Here is a 22,292-nt window from a genome sequence, read left to right on the forward strand (position 1 = left end):
CTTGACCAACCTCACATGATCAGTAAATTGACAGGGTGAGAAATTGAACCCAAGCCTGTTCTAAAGTAAAACCCACATTCCTAACCATTAAACTTAATTGCTTTACTTAAAGAAGAGAGCTTGTGTAGTGCTTGAAACAATGTTAAGTGAAATTTTTAAGTTCTTAGGCTATTTATTAAACACTAGCACTCTGCTAAATAGTAGGAAATATAAAAGTTAAAGAGATGTGGCTCCTATCTTCAAGACTATCACCTAATAAAGTGAGGATATATGTTAAGTAAACTGCTTAAATTTATGGGTGTGTATTAACTTTAAATGCAAAAAGAATTCCTCAAAGGCAAGCTCACATGGGCTGGAATTAAGTTGGGTAAAGGCTTCACAGCAAGCCTGGGATCAGGGTAACTAACTCATCCTGGTTTGCTTAAGACTGTCCTGGCTTTGGCACCGAAACTTGCACATCCTGGGAACTCCCTCGGTCTCAGACAAATTGAGACATTTGGTTACCCTACCTGGATTTAAGCTGGAGGGGTAGTATTTAGATGAACTATGATGTTTGAACAGACCTGGGATGATATGTAAATATATGTAAATACCAAATCGGGAAGATGGAATATCTATAGAGTTTGTTCATATGATAAAATAAAACAAGTTTCAACATACTTAACAATATTGAGCTATGTAATGATTAGGCATAGAGGACAGTCAGCGTCCATCTATTATTCCACTATTCCATGTGTTTGTATCTTTATACAAACCAAATCTGCCTCTTTCCAATTTGCTAGTTCCTTAATACGTGTTATACATAATATAACAAGCCCCACAGACACAATTAAAAAATAACATATGCTTAGTGTAAAGAAACCTTAGAACAGACAGTCCTCCTCCAAATGTTTTTCATCTTTAAATGTCATTATAATCACAAGTATTTCTTCTGGCCTGTCTTCTTTATGTTCACAAAAGTGTAAAATAGTTTATTATTTCCTCTGAATGAAAGGTAGTCACATGCCACAGGGAAAACGGACATGTGGGTGGGTGAAAGTTGACACAGTGGGTCAGCAGAGCTAAAACATTGGTATCCAAGCTGTTGTATGTTTTGTTGTTCTTATCACATGTTTCTATCCAAGTCAGCCCAGGATGGAACAGAGCAGCAATGAGAAGAAAAGAGACCTTCCCTACACTCTGAGTATCTACATGGGTTCAAAACTGTGGCAAACAGCAACTTAATGGGTCATTGGACTTTACTTCTAGCAGAGGAGGACCTCACTTCAGACCACCTGAACTACCCAGATTTTAACAGTAGTGGTAGAGAGGGGCATATAGCAGCAGTCACCCTCGCCGTGGCAGTGTTTCTCTAGTGACAGCAACAGAGCCGCAAATGGTCACCAAGCTCTTCAAACTGGGGCAAGAACAGTAAACAATTAGGAGGAAAGATCTGCAGATCTCATAAACAGTTTCCAGTGCCCATAAACAGTTACTTAGAAAGCATATTCTCATGTAAAGAAAGAAAAGGAATTCTCTACTTAAATGCAGAATAGAGTATCTTTCTTCTTTAATGAATGCATTTTGTTTATTTTTTACAAATACACTAATGATTTTTTATTAATCCATTATCCCATTACTACAAAGCAAAAGGGTTTTTTATCATATTCCAAAGTTTCAAACATAGTCTATGTCTCTACTAGAATCTTTCATTATATCTATAAATAATTCACATATACACAGATTTCAAGAAGTTCCTTCTTCAGTAAGATTTCGGTGCTACCCTCCTGTATCTTCCTGTATATCCTTCCTGTGCATTCACACCTGCCCTGATAGACTTAATAACTGGAATCATTATATCTCATTGATTATTTCCTACCATTTAAATGCTAGCTTCAATTTCTACTAAATATTCAAATTCACCATTGTATTATTCATTTTCTTATCACTCATAAATCATTTTTATCACTGTTACTGGTGCATTATTTTCCAGTCTGAAACCTAAAATCCAACATATAAAGTTGATAGAAGACACCAATCACACTACTTCAGAAATACACCTTCTTAAAAAATATCTATTTATCTATCATCTATTTATCTATCTATATTAGTTTTTTATTGCTCTATAATAAATTACAACAAACTTAGTGGCTTAAAACAATTTATTATCACACAGGTTCCATGAGTCAGGAGTCTGCCCAAAGCTTAGCAGGATCCTCTGCTCAGGATTTAATAAGGCTGAAATCAAGGTATCAGCTGGGGCTACAGTCTCATCTGATCCCCAGGGTCTTCTTCCAAGCTCAAGATTTTGCCAGAATTTAGTTCCTTATAGCTGTAGAACTCATAGTGACTATCATCTTTGAGGCCAGTAGGAACTCATGTCTCTGAGTTTTCTGTCTCTGACCTCTAATCTCTCATTTAAGAGTTGATCTGGTTAGGTCAGGCCCACCCAGGACCTCCCATTTGATTAACTCAAAGACAACTGATTAGGTACCTTAACTACATCTACAAAAATATCTTTTGCCATATAATGTAACCTAATCATTGGAGTGACATCCTATTTTATTCACAATCCAGCCCATAATTAAGAGGGACAAATTATACCAGGCATCCATACCAGGGGGTAGGAATATTGAGGGTCATATTAAATTTCTACCTACCATACAAGTTATATAATTACAGTTTTGATTACTCATTTTTTTTTACAAAATGTAGATCCAGACATTTCATTTTCTGGAAAATTCAAATGCACTTCCTAAGATAAAGTTTGTCATCAGTCAGTACTGAGTATATTTAAAAGAAAGTGCCACAGATTCTGGTGGCAAATCTAAAGATGAACTTTTAAAAATGCTTTGCAAAATGGCATTATTATTAGAATTAATTACTTCATAAAGCATATATTTTAAGTGGGGAGAAGAAGGCAAGAGGTATTCATTTGTATGTAAATGTCCTGGTATGCCTGCTTTAAAAAAATCAGTTAAATACCTAATGTAAAACATGAAACCATAAAACTTTTAGAAGAAAACATAGGCAAAAATCTCTTGAACATAAGCATGAGCAACTTTTTCTGGACACATCTCCTTGGACAAGGAAACAAAATAAAAAATGAACAAGAGGGACTACATCAAACTAAAAATCCTCTGTACAGCAAAAGACACCATCAGCAGAACAAAAAGGCAACCTATGGTATGAGAGAATATATTCATAAATGATTTATCTGATAAGGGATTAACATCCAAAATCTATATAGAACTCTTATGCCTCAACACCAAAAAACAAATAACCTAATTAAAAAATGAACAGACTTTTCTCCAAAGAAGAAATACAAATGGTCAACAGGCATATGAGAAGATGCTCTACATCACAAATCATCAGGGAAATGCTAATCAAAAACCACAATGCGATATCACCTCACACCAGTTAGAATGGCCACCATCCAAAAGACAAGAAATAACAAGTGTCAGTGAGGATGTGGAGAAAAAGGAACCCTCCTACCCTGTTGGTGGGATGTAAATTGGTACACCTACTGTGGAAAGCAGTATGGAGTTTCCTCAAAAAACTAAAAATAGAAGTGCTATGTGACCCAGCAATTCCACTTCTAGGAATTTTCCCCAAAGAAAACAAAACGCCTGATTCAGAAAGATATATACACCCCTATGTTTACTGACTCATTATTTACAGTAGCCAAGATATGGAAGCAACCCAAGTGTACACCAATAGATAAATAGATAAAGAAGATGTGGTATATATACACAATGGAATATTATTTGGCCATAAAAGGAAAAGAAATCCTGCCATTTGCAACATGGATGGATCTAGAGGGCATTATGCTAAGTGACACAAGCCAGGTGGAGAAATACAAATTCCATATGATTTCACTTATTTGTGGAAACAAAACAAGACAAAATGAACAAAACAGTAGTAGACACATAGACACTGAGAAATGACTGGTGGTTACCATGGGAGAGAAGTTGGAGTGGTGGCAAGGGTAAGGGGGACATAGGGGTACAAGAATTCTCAAAGATATAGTTGGTCACAGGGATAGTAGTGCATCATGTAGAATATAATCAATGATTCTGTAACATCTTCCTATGTTGACAGATAGTAATTGCATTAGTGGACGTGAAAGTTTAATAATACAAGTAACTGGATGGTATACTTGAAACCAATAGAAGAGTGTGCATCAATGATACTTCAGTTTTAAAAAAAAGAGCTCTTTCCTCTGCCAAAAGAAGAAAAACCCAGCTATGTTATTTCAGAGTTAGTTTATTTTCAGTTACTGGAAAAAGTAGACTTATTTTAACAATTTGAAATTAAGTCATAAAAAAGAATATAGACAAATGTGGTATGTGTGTGTCTATGTATATAAACTATGTCAATATTTAAGGATTTTATGTATGCTTAGATGAAGGTGGAGTAAAACATGTCAGAATTTCACCTTAAAGCAGTATGGAATAAAAACTATCAATTAATTAAAAACTAGAAAACTTTAGGTAAATGAATCTTAAAAATACTTTCTACGTATGATATAATGGATATGATAAGTCACAGAATTACAAAGCTGTTAAGTACATTAACAGATTAACTAAGCTTTTATACTTTTCTTAAACTGTACTATATACCTCTTCTATATAACCACTTTCTGTTAACCAAAATGATTAACAGGGACAGATCTTATACATCATGGAATTTTAACCCCCTTGACATCCCAGGCTAGTATTTAATTATGCTTTACTCTCTGTGATTTTCATTAAATCTAACTTACAATTTTTGCTTCACAAAGCAACAACTAAGTAAAGATGTGAGGTCTAAAAATATAAGAAAACATGCTCAAGGAGGAGTACAGAAAAAGATAAATAGATGATGATAAGATTTAAGAGTATAACTATAGTTTTGACAAAAGCAATTTTTCTTCTCTGCTTTTAGCTCTAGCGAATCTTAGTGCCTTTTTATAGCAATTTGTGAAAAACTAATAAAGTCATACTCATCAATCTCATATTCAAGGACTTCTACCAATTGGTACTAGTCATTGCCCCCCTGTAGTATCCCTCAGCTGTAATTGCACCATACTGCCTTGCATAGTTCTTGCCTGTATCCTTTTTGCTTCAGCTATTATCTACCCATTACTATATATCTTTCAATAAATAAATATTTAATAAATGTTAATCTGAACTCATTGATTATGTTTTCTAGAACTCTTTCCATAACAATTGTCTAGTGAAAGAAAAATGTTATACGAATAGTCATGCATAGAAATTTATAATTACTGACTATGATTAGTACTCTGAAGGAAAAGTGCTGATTACAATGAAGGATAAATTCAGGGATTTGGGGTATAGAAAAAGGCTCAACAAAGCTGTTCAAGTTGGCAAAACACATGAGAGTTATCCCCACCAGATCCTAGTCATTCTTTATTCCAAATCATTCTCCCAGGTCCTGTGTAGGTTCTGATACATTTTTTGCATATTGATATGTTTGCTTTGTGATTTGTTATATGACTTCATATCCCACTCTGCAAGGGTAAGAACCTTGTTTTATATATTTTACATTTCCACAGGAGCTGAACCAGTGATTGATATGCAGGAACTATTCTTTGACAATTATGACATGCAAAAAATGTGTCACAAAAATGCCATTGGGAAGAAACAGACACCATTTAAAAAAGTAAAATACAATAAAGACAAAGCCAAGAATTATGTCAGATAATGTTGGTTATCTAATAGTCATTCCCTGCCTTTATCCTTAGATGAAAACCCTCAGTTATATTCAAGGACTTACCCCTTCTATATGCCCTGGTCAGCTCCAGTAGATGAATCCTCAATGATCTAACACCAATGATGGTAATTCCATTTCCCTTGCCCTTACAGGTTAAGTAATCAGCTTGTGATCTAATTTTGACCAGTAAGAAATGAGGAAATGTATTCTGGGGTAAGTTATTTTTTAGTAATCAAAAAGAGATATAAGTGATCAAGCACCCATCTTCTTCAGTCAGACGTTATTGAGCAAACATGTGATGGGCCATCTTGTGACTAGGAGGGGTCAAACCCAAGAATCAAGCCAATATTCTGAGGATGGCAGAAAGATACAAAGAGCCATGCTCTTTAACAATGTTGAGCCACTGAATATAACCCTAGATTTACCCTGCCTCTGAAATTCTTAAGATAATGACTGCTCCTCATTTTTAAAGTCACTTTCAGTTGTTTTCTCTCACTTTATGCTAACAGTAGCCTAACTTACACATTCAGATTTCTAATCATGTTTGTTCACTTTTAGTTTTATCCAAAATCTTTACTAATTTTGAATTAATTTTATAATAGGATAAAATTAAAAACTATATGGTTTTTCTAAAAATTCTTTTACTTAATCAGAAAAATTTCAGCAGAAATTCAGCAAAAGCATAAAATGACAGAGTTTTTATTTCCCCCTTTCTGAAACACAAAGACTTCTATAGCAGAAATTTGCATGTGGCTAACTAACAATTCTATTCATAAGTAGGAAGTGTGGCTACTTTGACAGATCATGGCTCAACAGTTATCACACAGTTTGGATGTGAATTCAACAGCAGAATAATGACAGTTGCTGAGGATTTGTACTTGCTGTTGCTTCATACCAGTGTTGCCTGTCAAAATGTCTCTTTTTCTTATACAGAAGCCATAGAATTTCCATGGATAGCAATTACTTACAATATACAATGAAGCACATCAAATCTAACAACCACTCTTTAGCCCCTCTTTATTTGGTAGTCGCTTTGTTAATTGTAGTTAACCATTTTCATCTGAATTATTTATTTATACTGTATATTTGACAAGCATATATTTCTTGCTTTATATTCCTATGGCATTTAAACCTTCCTGGGATTTTTGATTATTGTCATTTGTAAAATTTATCTTTATTCTATTACCATTTAACTCTAATTGGAGTAAATACAAATAAGACAATGTAAACATAAGGGAAAATGACCCTAAGTACATTCCATAATAAATATCCAGCTTAAAATACTGGAATGCAACTGATAAAAGAAATACCCCCACATATGTTTGGTGAATATAAATGTATACAAAATCTCTGGAGTATTCAAAGCGTAAAGATTTCATTAAACTTCATCCCACCCTTTCCCCAACTTGATGAAATGAATAACTTCTAAGATATAACTTTCTACAATTGCTAAATAAAATGTGATTTAAACATCATAGAGAATAACAAAACTGATAATAATAAAAGTGAATAATTCCCCCAAAATCTGATTTAATACCAGAAGAAAATATAATTCTAGTTTGGCCCAGAAAGGTTGGTAAATGTATCCCAAATGCAGAGCAACTCCTGGTTATTTTATAATGCATGTGTCAAATTTTACTTGCAACTCAATGACCGAATAATAACTAATATGTTATGTTTAAAGTACATATATGTACCCTATAGGAGATATTCAATGTTTGTTAAATTGAACTTGTTTACTTTTGTAAAAGGAAATTCTAAAAAAGAAGAGAAATCTCTAAAATCTGTAAAGGAACCATCTTTGTATAGGATTGGGGCATAAACCATCCCGTCCAAAGGAAAGTAAGAAAACTTCTTGTGCAAAAGTGCAAAGGAATAAAAATCAGGTACATCTTAAATCCAAAATTGTGGGAGGTTGTAGATAGTGCATATAACTTTTCTGGAAGAAATTTAAATTTTCAAAAATTAAAAAAAACTACTCTTTAAACATATTTAAATGAAGTAATATTTAGATATAACGAGTTTATTTTAAAACTTAAAGGAAAAATCTGAAAAAAATTATGAACTAAAGAAAGTGTAATTTGTTGGCAATAGAGGTCAAAACAATGAAGTTGTTGCCCTGCTTTTTTCACTATTGCTGTCTCCTCCTCATTCCCTCTTGCTGCCCATTCTATCCATGGTAAAAACTGACATCTTTGGAATGATGAAATTACTACAAACTGTCCCTAGAAGAGGTGCTATAACCAGATGTTTTATTTCAAAAAAAAGCCTAAGACTCATTCCAATTAAAAATATCTAAGATAACTAAAATGACATGAAAAAACAAATGAATGGATCAGATACTGTTAGTCTCTTTGAAAGCAAAATTTGCGAAAAAGCAACCCAGATAATCTATAAAAACTGTTGGTAATTCACTTTTAAAACTGATTTTAAGTCCTCATTTACTGTCCTGGAGATAATTTTCCCCCTCAGAGAACTGAAAGAGTGGGTAATACACTCACATGCAAGCAGAATAACAAACTACTGAAAATTTCTATATTAAAAGTCACAAAATTATATCCTTAGATGATCAGCTAAAAATCATGCAAACAAAATATTTATATGCAGGATAGAAAGAGATATTAATTGCTTACAACATTCTCTTAATTTTAAAATGCAATTTTAATTTGGAAAACAACTACTCAGCACTTGGAGATACTTTCTATAAATATGGTAGAACCATCCCTATTGTCAATAAACGATTGATCCTGCCATCCATATCTCAAAGGTTGATGTCCTGTTTCAGGTTACCTGAGAATAATACATCAGACTACAGCTGGGTGGGAAAAGTTTCCTATTGTGCAGCTTTCCTGGACATAGCCACAGGAGTGAGGCTAGACTTTTCCAATCATCTGACCTCCTAGATATGTCATAAAAATGGGAGGATTGGACCTTCTTTGGCACAATATGTTGAACTCATTTATACTGTTGGTGATTTAGTTTTGTTGCTGAGGGCAGGATCCTGGCACAGCAGTTTTCAGTCTGTTACAAACAAATGCAACATGGAGTGACAGAGGATAAACACTGAAAGAACACAAAAAAAAGAGAGAAAAGAAGAGTAACATCATCAGATAATAACATGAGCATAAGGTAACTGGTCACAGTATGGTTGCAATGAATGGATCTAACATATGTGGGCATATTTTATAGTGTGTGTAATTAGTGAAGAAGAGTACTATGTGATATAAGTAAAGGAACAACAGATTGACTACATTTAATAATTATTTCTCATAGAAAGATCACAAAGATTCTGGAAGAAAGGTGGCAAGGAAAACAAGAATGAGATGAGAAGTTTTAACCTCAATCAGGGGAAAAATATCTTTACTCGCAGAGAAAATTGCCTCTCTCTATAACCATATTAATACGAACAGATCTTAGATTACCACTAGCCTTTATGAACATGACCCTTTTCAGGCTGAAACTCATCATTTTCTTTGTCATGAAAAAAAAAGACCTCTGGGCATTGTATTTGACTTTCCATTCAACTGCCAAGAAGAGTGTTACTTCATTTTGTAGGTGTCTTGCCAATCTTGCCAATGGGTTTCAGCCCCAAGCAAGTTTGCTATGGATTCAATGTGACCAAAGAAATTGACAGCAAAACGTTCTTGGGGTGAAAGGGTTATACCCAACTTTATTTCCAGGTGGCAGGTCAGTCACTAAAATCCCATTCACTCAGAGCAAGTCTGCATGCAGCAATCCGGTCTCTGCCTCTGGGCCCCTCTGTCCACACAGCTGTCCTCTAGGCCCCTCTGTACAGTTGTCCCACACAATCATCCTCTGGGCCTCTCTGCACAGCCATCCCACACAGCCATCCTCTGGGCCTCTGTTCTCGGTGCTACCACCTCTCCAGCCTCTGCTCTGCTCTCCTGCAGCCTTACAGCTGTGCCACCATGTCACACCCAGAGCACTGGGCAGAGCTCTTCATATAGAGTCAACAGCAATGTATTGCCCACAGGTGTGCAATGAGCTAGTCAACCAGGGCCAGGTGAGAATTCTGGCCACAGGAACTCTCATTTTATCCACCACAGGTCATCATAATCAAAGTTGATGGTACTAGGCAATAGTGACAGAAAAAAAGTTAGGATTCAGACAAAGAAATAGAAGGAATGCATTGAAACAAACTATTAAAAACAGACAGGAGGAAACTGTCACATAAAAGCAAAGAATGACATAAGAAAAAAAAAAAAAAAGAATGAATAAAGCCAGAGTTAAAGAGACTCAGAATCAAAGAAAGAAAATGAGAAAAAAGGAGAAAGAAATTCAGTTAATGAAATTACAGTTATCTCTAACAGGAAAAAATAAAGAAGAGTTGGAATGATTAGCTGATATAGTACTATTTTGAAAAGGAAAACTGGTAAAAATAGATTCTAAAGTCAATAAAAATGTGCAAAGCATATTACTTTTACCATTAGCATCTGTATAAAGGAATACTTCAAAATCTTATTTAGAATTGTGTTCCATTGTTTTATCTGGAAGAGCACTGTCATGACTAACTCAAGTCTCTACAATACAAAACTGGGTAATGATTTTCTAAAAAATTGTCAAACCATATAGCTAGTACCCTGTGTAAATGATCTCACACATGGCTAATATGCACTCATAACTCAGAGGAATAAAGCAAAGCAGAGATTAGCTAAAAGTCTAGATTGCACATTCATCTAAACTTGGTGGCACACACAAAAAACAATGAAGCTGTTCTAAGATATAAATATGACCTAACATTTCTATAAGAAGATTAACATAATCCCTAATCTATGAATATTTTCTTCAGTGGTTTTACAGTCTACATTTTCTATTTAACATAAAAACTATGGCATCACATCCATCCAGCCAAAAGCTTATCAATACCTGACAGAGACATTTTTGTTCTTTCACTTTCTAATAGACAAAAAACACAGGAAAAATACCTCTGTGTCCTCTGCCTTATATTTCAGAGATCACAGTAGAATAAATAGTTAAGAGTTCCGTCTGTAGAGTGTTAGATCCATTTGGGTTCTAACCATTCCTTCTCTACTTACCAGGTGTGTGATCTTGGTAGAGTTAATTAACCTCTCTAGGTCTTTGTTTCCTCATAAGTAAAATAGAAATGTTTAAAATACTATCTACCTTATATTCACCACAGAGTTGTTTTGAGAACTAAATATATACAATGCAGGTTAAATATTAAGTGTGGTTCTGGCACACAGCAAATATTATCAGCCATGCAATTACTGCTATCATTATGCTATCTAAGTCAAGCTCCAGGGATAATTTATGTTTATTGCATCATCTTTTTTTATTCCCATAAAATACAAAAAAATTAAAGGGCTCTACCCCAGGCAACAACCTTCAAAGCCTATCACATCTCCAAGTTATTACTGACATCATCTCCACCAAGAAGTGAGCATTTATATAAACAACTTTCTATAAGCACTTTCATTCCCCTCAGAATTCAGTTTAAGTTGCTAAAATAATATTCTTACCTTGGTAAATCACTTGAAATGTATTTGTACATTGGCTTTTCCCCACTGAAGGCACCTTCAGGGTTGCTTTGCTGTGATACCTCCATGGCTTTAGTCAAGGGCAATAAAGAAGACTGAGAGAGTGCTGCCCTGTGATCCTCTGTTTCTATTTTTGCCATTTGCAGCTAAGAGTAAAGAAGAATATTATTTTATTAAATAAGTAAAATCCTCCCAGCTAGAAAGTGAGGCTGGGCACTAATCAGAATGTACTCCTCATGAGCTAGACTATACAGCAGTTACTAAATGTAAGACCTCATTAGAAATGAACAGATATGAGATCCTAAAGGAAAACAAAATTATAGATCCAAGTCTTTGATTTGTATAATCTTATTTAAGAAAGAAACAAGAATCATTTGTTGTAAAGGATTTTAGTTTTTGCTGTTTGCTAGAAAATCACTCATTATACAAACTTAACATGAGGAATATGTTATTGAAAAGTGTAATACAATGCTTTTTCTTTCTTCCTTTTAAAAAGAAATCTGTCCTTCATTCATTTGTTTTTGGAACCTACCTTCTTCCTGATTCTGATAGGACTGTCAATTATGTGGTCTTGCTTTCCTGACAGGGAAGTGAGTGTGTCCAAGGCTGGCCAGTCAAAGTGCCTTCCCCAGACACAGTGATTGCTAAGTCACAGTCCTGATGAAGAAGACAAAGTAGTGTTCTGTTCTCTGGGATTGCCAGCTTTAAGGAAAAAAAATGCAAACTCCACCACGGAGGATGAAGCCAAAACAGGTGAAAGCAAAAGTGAGAGACGGAGAGAGATTAAAAAATGAGAGATTCTTAATGACAACATTTGAATCCCTGAAACCAATCATTAAAAACAACCACATCTCTTGTGTTTCCTGTATGTGAGCCAACAGATTTTTTTTCTTTTTTTTTGCTTAAGCTAGTTTGAGTTGGGATACTCTGATTTGCAACCTAGAAATCCTGAGTAATGCGCACAACCTAAAATTTCTTAAGACCAAGAGACTATACCTATAAGAAATAGTGTCACAGAATGTTATAGGGTCCTTTCCATAGTGTAATCACCCACTCACAATGCTGATAAAAATAGCTAAGAAGTCCCATCTCTGATGTCCTACGAGGTTAAGGAGTCCCAAGGTAATATGACATAACACTACTAAGAGAAGGATATTATTTGTAAGATAATAAAAAAAATACTATTTTTACCTTTTTACTACTACTGTGAAATAAAAGCATTCATTCATCCACAGATTATTTATTGAGTACCTACACTAAACTTGGCATTGTTCTAGGTACTCAGAATTTTTCAGTGAATGAAGCAGAAAAAATTGTGCCCTTGAGAAACTTACATTCTAGTGAAGGTAAATGATTATAGATCTAAACATTAATTTCTTTAAAAATGTTAAAAGATCTAGAATTGTTTCTTTTTTATTTAAATTTCCACTGGAAAAGTTGTATATAGTATCTACAACCTCCCCCAATTTTAGATTTAAAATATACCTTATTTTTATTCCACACCTTAATGAGGTGGAAATGTCTGGGCAAAGACTTGAAAGAGGAAGGGGGTTAGCCATACAACATCCAGGAAACAGTGCGAAGGCCCTAAAGTGGAGTGTACCTGGCAAGTGAGGGAATAGCAAGAGTAGATAAATAGATGAACAAGTGGGAACATTGCTGGGATGGGGTCAGAAAGACAATGGGGTGGGGTTGACACTGGGCCTTACAGGACACTGTTAGGACTTTGAATGAATTGTAGTATTTGGAGCAGGTGAGTAGTATGATTTTTTTTTTTTAAAGATAACTTTGGCTGCTTTGTTAAGAATGCATCAAATGCATCAAAATAACTGCATTTCAGTGTCCTGACTTGTCTAGATATTACTATCTTTTAATACTTGTATAAATTTTTTGTGGCAGAGACTGCCAACTACCTGCCAATATCCATTCTTTCCTTCTACAATTTAGAATCCCTGATTTATAACTGAGGCATATGGATGCTCAAAATAAAGACTATTTTCCAGTCTTCTTTGTAGCTATGTAGGGCCATATGAACAAATCTGGCCAATGAAATTCTAGTGGAAATGATCTATGCAAGTGAGTTCACTGCTCTTTTTCCTACTTTCTGCTACCTACAATGAAGACATAAAGGTTGACACTGAATTGGACAGCTTTAACTTTGATACAATACTACAGATGAAAGTCCCACCCCAGGGAAGATAGAAGGAGGCTGAATCTCTGACAACATTGAGTACCATACAACATTGAACTACCTACCTACCAACTTTCACATGAGAAATAAACTTCTAGCTTGTTCAAAACAATGTTAGTTTGGGTCTTTGTTGTTTGCAGTTGAACCTAATCCTAAAACTCCTGATAGTCCTTGAACTAAATGGCTTTCAAGATCCTAAAATGTATGGTATTAGTTTAGAACAGGAAATGAGAAGACTAGGATGGCTTGGATTCTAAATTTAACTGAGAGTCCAGTAATATTGGGCTCTGGGCCTTGGGTCTTGGGCCTTTTAGATTCACTAAGCTTTCACAATAGATATATACATTCAGAGAATTTGTTCTGTTTTTCTGGAGAATCCTGACTCATACCCATCTTTCAAAACCATGTCAGCCTTGCAGGCTAGAACTGGAGCCATAAAAACTTCCCTGAAATGTGGATTAGTAGAGCCAGACAACAGATATAATGGGATCAGTAATGGTGACGTAGGTCAGAAGAAGCCATGGCAACCACACCAAGACTAACAGCACCAGCAGCACCAGCAGACACACTGACCACCAGCCTTCACATTTGGGAGAAGACATTTAGAAAATTTCCTTTTTGCACTATGATTAACTCCTGAAGTTCTTAGATAATCTATAAGGGACAGGAAACTCAACAAGTATGATACTAGACTTGCTGCTAATTATGCATATGGAAGAAAAAGAACTGCAGTAGAACTTCCACTCACAAGCATTTTGGAAAAATATATACCTATAATACATAAGGATCATGTCTTTCTCTGCTAATTTCTAACCACATGGCCTTGAGCATTATAATCTGCCTGAGCTTCAGTTTTCTCATTTTCAAAACATCAATCCACATGCTTATGATGATTAAATAATAAATGATAAATGTGAAAGACATTTGGCACAGCCAGTGCTTGGCACATGGTGGACATTCATTAAATGTTAGGTGAATCTGAATCTATATCAAGATAAAGAAAGGTATCTCTTTCTACATAGTTTAAAAAAGAGACACTTTCCTTGCCCAGCACTCCTCTGGTATTCCAAATGGAGAACAAAGGGCTGTTGGCCTTCACTCTACCCCTCCGCTTTGAGGTTTCTCATAATAATAGAAGAGCTGAGGATCTTTTCTCAGGCTTCCATAAGAACCAGTGCCTGTTCAATTCTTTCATAGGTTGAGTCCTTCCTAATTGCAGAATGCTTATAAGTGAAAAAATTCCAGCTATCTATAGCAAGGCAAAATTATATGATTAGAGAATAAATCACCTTGCAGAATGAAATCCTTTTATTGTCCTGGTGTTTTTATTATATATTCCAATTATTAAAAAATTTAAAAATTTGCATCAAATTATTCAAAAATATCTCTTGAAAAACAGCAACAGTTTTTATTTATGCATGATTAGAATCCTAATCTTCACCAGAGGAGGTAATCATTTTAGTGATAGGTAGAGTTTTTCTTCCATGAAAAATTGTTTCAGGATGCTTTTAGGTGGAACAAATTATGTAAGTGTGAAATCATTACCACTATTAAGTGCAATATTTCTTTTGTAATGTTACCTCTGTAATAAAACAGTTTCATCCTCACTAAAAGAAAAACATTATTAACAGGTTAAATAGAATATGCAGAATACAGTAGGCTTTCAGATAACATTCCTGCACATTACTAATTAAATGAGAACTAATTGTTAATTAGAAATTAAAGAAATAAAAATGTGTTGATTTTAATTTGACACTAAATACTACATTATTTTAGTTGAGTACAGATAAAGGCACTGCCTTATGTTTTATTAATACATGCATAGTTTATTCACTGATACTCTGAAAAGCCACTATTTGTCTTTACTTCTCATCTTTTAACGATTTTACATGAATATGAGTTCTCTAATGCTCACTCCTACATCTCCTCTCCCACCCATTTTTAAAAATGGTATTCGAGTACATAGTGGTTATAAGCCTAGACTCTGATGCCAGACAGTATCTGTGTTTACATTTCTGTTGCCTGCTTACCCACTATGACACTTTGGACAAATCACATAACCTCTTTGTGCATCAGATTTTTCATCTGTAAAATGGAGTTAAGAATAGTAGCTGCTTTATAAAGTTGACATGCTTGGCACATAGTAGGTACCATGCTGTCAGCTATTGAAGAGGAGAGGCTTGATAATATTCAAGTAGGGGCACTAAGTACCAGTAATAAACAGTACATGAAGACTTTCCAAGGAGCATGCATATGTGGATAGTTTTAAGCAAATCAATGTCCAGATCCTTGCTTTCCACATATATACTTTCATAAAGAAAACCTATAAAAGACTTTCAAGCATAAAAGACAAAATCCATAGAAGAAATGGAGTGGAAATATAACTTTAGGGAGAAAAAGAAAGGATGTAAAATTTCCAACTCTAGATAAAGAGCCTGTTATTGTTTTCAATGTTTTTAAATCCCTATAGTATTCAGATCTGAGGCCAGAAATGTACCATGAACATGTGGCATCTTGTCATGCCTGAAAACAAGAAAGCTATCAAAGACAAGTGGGCATGTAAAAAAGACATAGGAACCAACTTAAAGAGAATTCTATTGGCCAAAGATGAGACATTCTGAACATTAAAAAAAAATGTAAAAGATTGAAGCATCAAACTTTTTATAAGTTTTTATAAGATTTTTATAATCTATGAGTACCTAATAATACCAAATTAAAATTTGTCATTATCTCATCAAATTTTTTAATTTTTTTATTAAGGTATTATTGATATACACTCTTACAAATGCTTCACATGAAGAACAATGTGGTTACCACATTCATCCATATTATCAAGTCCCCACCCATACCCCAATGTAGTCACTGTCCATCAGCGTAGTAAGATGTCCAAGATTCACTATTTGCCTTCTCTGTGCTACACTGTTCCATGACTTATTCTTTCTCCATTTCTAATAAATGAATAAAACTTGTCTGTTCCATTATATATGTCATTTATTCTATTTATCTTGGTATGTTTTATAGGTTATTAACTTGCTTACTATGTATAGTTAGTACATCTTCTGAATTCTGTCATTGTTTTCCAAACTAATTGCTTACTCATATCTATATTTAACATATCCTATGAATTTCACCTGTACTTCATAAGCTATTAGCTTACTATCTATACTCAACATTTATGATTTTCATTATCTTACTTGTTTTCATACCTTGTATAACAGAATTGAATACTCAGACTGATGTTATACATTTCCTTCTAGTGGGCTGCAGATACAAGAAGCAGACAAAAACATGGATGTGGAAGAAAGGCACAAGGAGAGACAAGAAGTTATGAGACTGTCATCATCTCACAAAGCTTCAGGTGCAATATATCAAGGTTGCAGGATACAAGGTTAATATACAAAAGTCAGTTGCAAACAAGTGGAATTTAAAATTAAAAACATATTAACATTTACATTAGCATTCAAAAAATTAAATACTAAGATATAAATCTAACAAAATAAGTGCAAGACCTATATAGGAAAACTACAAAAGCCCAGAAATAGACCCACATAAATATGGTCAATTTATCTTTGACAAAGGAACAAAGTCAGTACAATGGCACAAAAACAGTCTTTTCAACATATGGTGCTGAAACAATTGAACATGCACATGCAAAAGAAAAAGAGAGAGAGAATTTAGATACAGACCTCATATCCTTTTTTTTTTAGGAAGGAATAAAAAACTGTCTTTATTTGAAAATGACATGGTTGTCTATATAGTAAATGACAAAGAATCTACAAAACAACAACAAAAACAACTCCTGGAACACAGAAGTTAAGCTATGTCATGGGTTAAAAGGTCAATATAAAGTATTCAATTGTATCTTATAAGCCATTGTTAATAATTGTTCATTAACAACTGGAATCTGAAATTAAAAAGAAAACTACAATAGCATCAAAAAATGAAAAAAAGTTATAATTCTGGTAGCTTTGGTACAAGATCTGTATGTAGAAACTAAAAACACTGAGGAAATGAAGTATTTGATTATGTGGAAATTATGTGGAAAGATGAGTCATGTTCATTCATGGAAGATTTGATATTTTTAACATGTCAATTCTCCCTAATTTTATGCCATCCTATTCAAAATGCTAGCAAGCCTTTGTGTAGATCTGAACAACTTGATTTACATTTGAATGTTAAAATATCATTTGATTGCTGGTTTAAATCCTATTTGGTTATAATGTATCGTCCCTTTATGTTTCTAAACTACCTTTTTCTATATGCTTGAGGTGGAAACTTAGGTCATTAGTTTTAGACATTATTTTCAAATATAGGTTTGTAACAATACACATTTCTTTCAAAGGAACTGTTCTAGCTCCATCTCAGTGATTTTTATATGTTTATGTACTTGTTAAATATTATTCAGACCTCATATCCTTTATAAAACTTAGCTCAAAATGGATCACAAAACTAAATGCAAAACACAAAGCTATAAAACTCCTAGAAGATAACATGGAGAAAACCTTGATGACCTTGGGTAAGGCAATGACTTTTTAGATACAACACCAAAGGCATGAACCATGAAAGAAATAATTGATAGGCTGGACTTCATTAAAATTAAAAACTTCTGCTCTGTGAAATACAGTATCAAGAAAATGAGAAGACAAGCCATAGATTGGGAGAAAATATTTGCAAAAGATGTATCTGACAAAGGACTGTTATCTAATATATACAAAGAACTCTTGAAACTCAACAATGAAAAAACAAACAACCTAATTTAAAAATGGGCCAGAGATCTTAACAGACACCTGACAAAGAAGATAAAGAAATGGCAAATAAGCATATGAAAAGATGTTCCACATCATATGTCATCAGAGAAATGCAAGTTAAAATAACAGTAAGATACAACTATACATCTATTAGAAAGGACAAAATCTGAAATACTGACAACACCAAATGCTAGCAAGGATGTGGAGCAACAGAAACTCTCATTTATTGCTGTGGTAATGCACAATAGTACAGCTACTTTGGAAGACAGTGGTTTCTTACAAAACTAAACATATTCTTACTACATGATTCAGCAATTATGCTTCTTGATATTTATCCAAAGGATTTGAAACTATGTTCACACTAAAACCTGCATGAGGATATTCATAGAAGCTGCAGCTTTATTGCTAATTTCCAAAACTTAGAAGCAACCAAGATGCCCTTCAATGGGTGAGTGGATAATAAACTATGGTATATTTAGACAATGGAATATTATTCAGAACTAAAAAGAAATGAGCTATCAAGCCATGAAAAAACATGGAGGGACCTTAAATGCACATTATCAAGTGAAAGAAATCACTCTGAAAAGGCTGTATGTATGACCCCAACTACTGACATTGTGGAAAAGGAGAAACTGTGGAGACATTAAAAAGACCAGTGATTGCCAGAGGTTAGGGCAGGGTAGAAATGAATAGGTAGAGCACAGAGGATTTTTATGGTAGTGAAAATACTCTGTATGATACCATAATAGACACATGTCATTAATACATTTGTCCAAACCATAAAATATAGAACACCAAGAATAAACCCCAACTAAACTAGGGACTCTGGATTATATATGTGACCATATTAAATATGTAGTTTATGTATGTCTATGCTCAGTTAATAAGACAATTACAATGCTATTAAATATTTGTTAAGAACATAATTTTTTATGTATTACATTACTTGTTTAATAGCCTACCTACTTGCTCCAAATGCTTCCTATTACAAAAAAGCTGTGATTCCTTTATATACCTTTGGCCATACTATTGAATAGGTTATTAAGAAGTTGTAGCAGTTATATTCCTGGATCAAAGTGTAGGAACAATTTTAAGGCTGTCGACGTATATTTCCAAATTAAATTGCTTTCTAGAAATACACCAATTTCCCAAAGTACCAGAAAGCACATCTAATACCACCCATTACTGGAATAAAATATTATTTCTTAACCTTACCAATGTTAGCATAATTTCCTAACTGGCAGTGAAAATTTAATTTGAAAATTACCACTATTTTGATTTTTCATCATATCAGTACTCAAGGAGGAATATCTAGGGATAACCAAGATTTTAAGGACTATAAGTTATTTTAATTCTTCTTGGAAAACCATTTAATTAAAAGATGAAATTTCTAAAATATAGAATATATGAGTTAAACTTCTAGGTAATTTAAAGATATCTGAGTTCAAAAAATCTAATTAGCCCAATACCCCATTTTCCAATATACTTATAAGAAGATATCCAATTATCTTGGAAAAGGCAATTAAAATGACTACTAATAATCTTAATACTAGGACATGTTATCATTCATTTGATAATTACATTTCTCACAAAGATACTGTCAAAATAAACTGTGAAATTGCAGCTCCATCCTGTTTACAAGTATCAGAGACAATATGCTCACTATTCTGTTGTACTTAAATGTTATATTGCAGTTTTTCTTAACAGGTAATATGTGACATGAAACATGTCTGATTTTATGCTTCATAATTTTAATTCTGATATTTAACATTAAGAATTATATTTATGTATCACACATGTCAGGAAACAATTGAAATAATTAAACTAAGAAAAATAATAGCAACCATGCCTTTAATTTAAAATACAAAATATATTTTAATTCAGAGATGATAAAGAAGCATCTGCAATCAGAAATTTAAACTACTTATGTTTTCTGATATATTGATTTAAGTATTAAGTTTTTAAGTATTCATTAAGCACTTAAGCATTCATGTTTCATATTTTGAGAATTTGTTATGAATCGAAATATTAAGCGTTAAAAATAAAATCAAGACCTTTCAAGACTGACACATGAGTTTTAAAAATTCATTACTTCTGTTCTTTATTTGATTTTTATAACAAGGAAAATAAAAATGTTATTATTTTGATTTTAAAAACATACTACATGATAAGGTATCATTTAAACCAGGCTGAAGTTTACATTATTTATTGCTATTTTTCTTTGAAAATATGCATTAGAATAAATATTTTTCTAAACACCAAAGTAAATAAATGGTTCTGGCACATTTATTTTTTTGAAAAGGTGCTCTGATTCTTAGACAACATAAATACTAGGCAGTGTGGTGGTTGCCATAGTAACAAGTAAATAGGAACATAAAAATACATGCAATTTTTCAAATGTACACACTTTTTTCATAAATATGCATATTTTGTAGGTAAAAGATTATTCAACCTTTGCTTTAGCTCCCCTTTTAGAGAAACACCTAATTCTTCAGAAATAAAAGATTATAACATGCCAAAGGAGCAGGCTCAAAAAAGTTTTCCAATGATAAGAGGGAAATCTTAAGGTTTTTATATCAGTTTTACAAAATGAAGACAGGAAAAACACTACTTGCATTCTATATTACTTTAATGGTGAGTTCTTTCTGTAAGGGTAACATTGCATAAATGTCTTTTCCTCCCAAGCATGAAATTCTGTTTTATTTTGCATAAGTTTTTCTTATTCACATGCACTAAATGTAGCAGTTGACTATAGAAAACTGAAAGCCCGTCGATCACAAAGAAGCTCAAGAAGTTTAATGCTAACCCATCAGCTATTCACTACTCGAAAAGATGATCCGAAAATCGTCATGCCAATGTGCTAACTCAGAGTTCAAAGTTTTTTCTTTTCACTTCTCCTTTTATTAAAATACAATCTTCCTTTTACAGATACCCCAGAATACACAGGATGTACGTTGATAAAGTGTTCTGAATTTTAGACAAAGTTTAAAAGGGCTTAACATACATTTTATAGGGCTGGAGAAGGAAGTAATTCCATAATTCTTTACGTGGAGTTTGAAATCTATTGAAAAGTACTGGTAAGCCAATGAAAACAGAATAGGAAAACTATCCAACAGTTATTGGGAAACAAATCCTTCAAATCTAATTTGGGCATGTACTTGGATACTTTCAATTTGTTGCAATAGCAGCTATTATGTAACATTCTTCTGGAGTGAGAATTTAAACATTTTTAAAGTTCACCATCTAGGCAGGGTACCAAATATGAAGTGACAAAACAGTGCTCTAGGGCTCACCTTGTGCTAACTCCTTGATAAAGAAACAATGCACTGTAATGGCTAAAGATTGACTGAACTAGCTTGAAAGAGGAACATCTTCATCATGACTATGCATAATCCTATTTACTTTTATTGAAGAGAAATCAGGGTTTTTTTTCCCCTGGGGCAGATAGTAAACTTAAACTCTAGAAAGACCAAAGAATGAGTTAAAATATTAGTCAAATATTTATGACTACCAAAATAAAATTGAATGGGTCACATGTGGCTACTATAAGAGGAAAAAAGAACATCATCTTTTTATTCATCTTTCCTCCTAATCCTTATAACTATTTCCCTCTGCTTTGACCATCTTAAACTGGTGGAAAAATGTCCCTGGAGACTGCAAAAGGGAAAACACATCTATCTTTAAAACAAGGGGGAAATTATTTGGTAATTAGAAAGTTTAGTTTAACCTGGGAATATATAATAACAAGTTAAACAATCAATTAGCAACACCTCCAAGGACATAAAATACTGGAAAAGAACCAACACAGTATCTGAAAAGGCAAATATGCCCAATGACAGTCCAGTATTTTTTGATAGAATGATGTCAAACTATCAAATAAGAAGAGTGAACAGTGTATTCTATTTCACTGTTGTAAGCTTTTTTATTTTATTCTCCAATCCAGGATAGGAAAAATGGTTTAGGAAGAAAAGAATTTGCACACTGCTTCAATGCTAAACCAATGATTGTTGACACATCTGTCTCTTGAGGATCTATTTGCTTTCCAACTTGACCTTTATTTTTTACAGGGATCTAAAGTGACTTTTTCCTTCAATTAAGTGGTACTTCAAAGGACAAGATATAAACCCATCTTAGGTAGAA

General features: G+C 33.6%; 1 protein-coding gene across 1 annotated transcript in view; it reads right to left on the minus strand.

Annotated features, from left to right (window-relative positions):
* The window catches only part of DCDC1 (doublecortin domain containing 1), a 427,548-nt gene that overhangs the window by 392,936 nt on the left and 12,320 nt on the right, over positions 1 to 22,292 (minus strand). Inside the window, exon 3 of the mRNA XM_036891914.2 lies at positions 11,196 to 11,359. Within this exon, the coding sequence (XP_036747809.2) occupies positions 11,196 to 11,353 (158 nt within the window). The 5' untranslated portion in view covers positions 11,354 to 11,359. The remainder of the gene's footprint in view (positions 1 to 11,195; positions 11,360 to 22,292) is intronic.

The sequence above is a fragment of the Manis pentadactyla genome, chromosome 9 (assembly GCF_030020395.1).
Source record: "Manis pentadactyla isolate mManPen7 chromosome 9, mManPen7.hap1, whole genome shotgun sequence".
Taxonomy (NCBI): Eukaryota; Metazoa; Chordata; class Mammalia; order Pholidota; family Manidae; genus Manis; species Manis pentadactyla.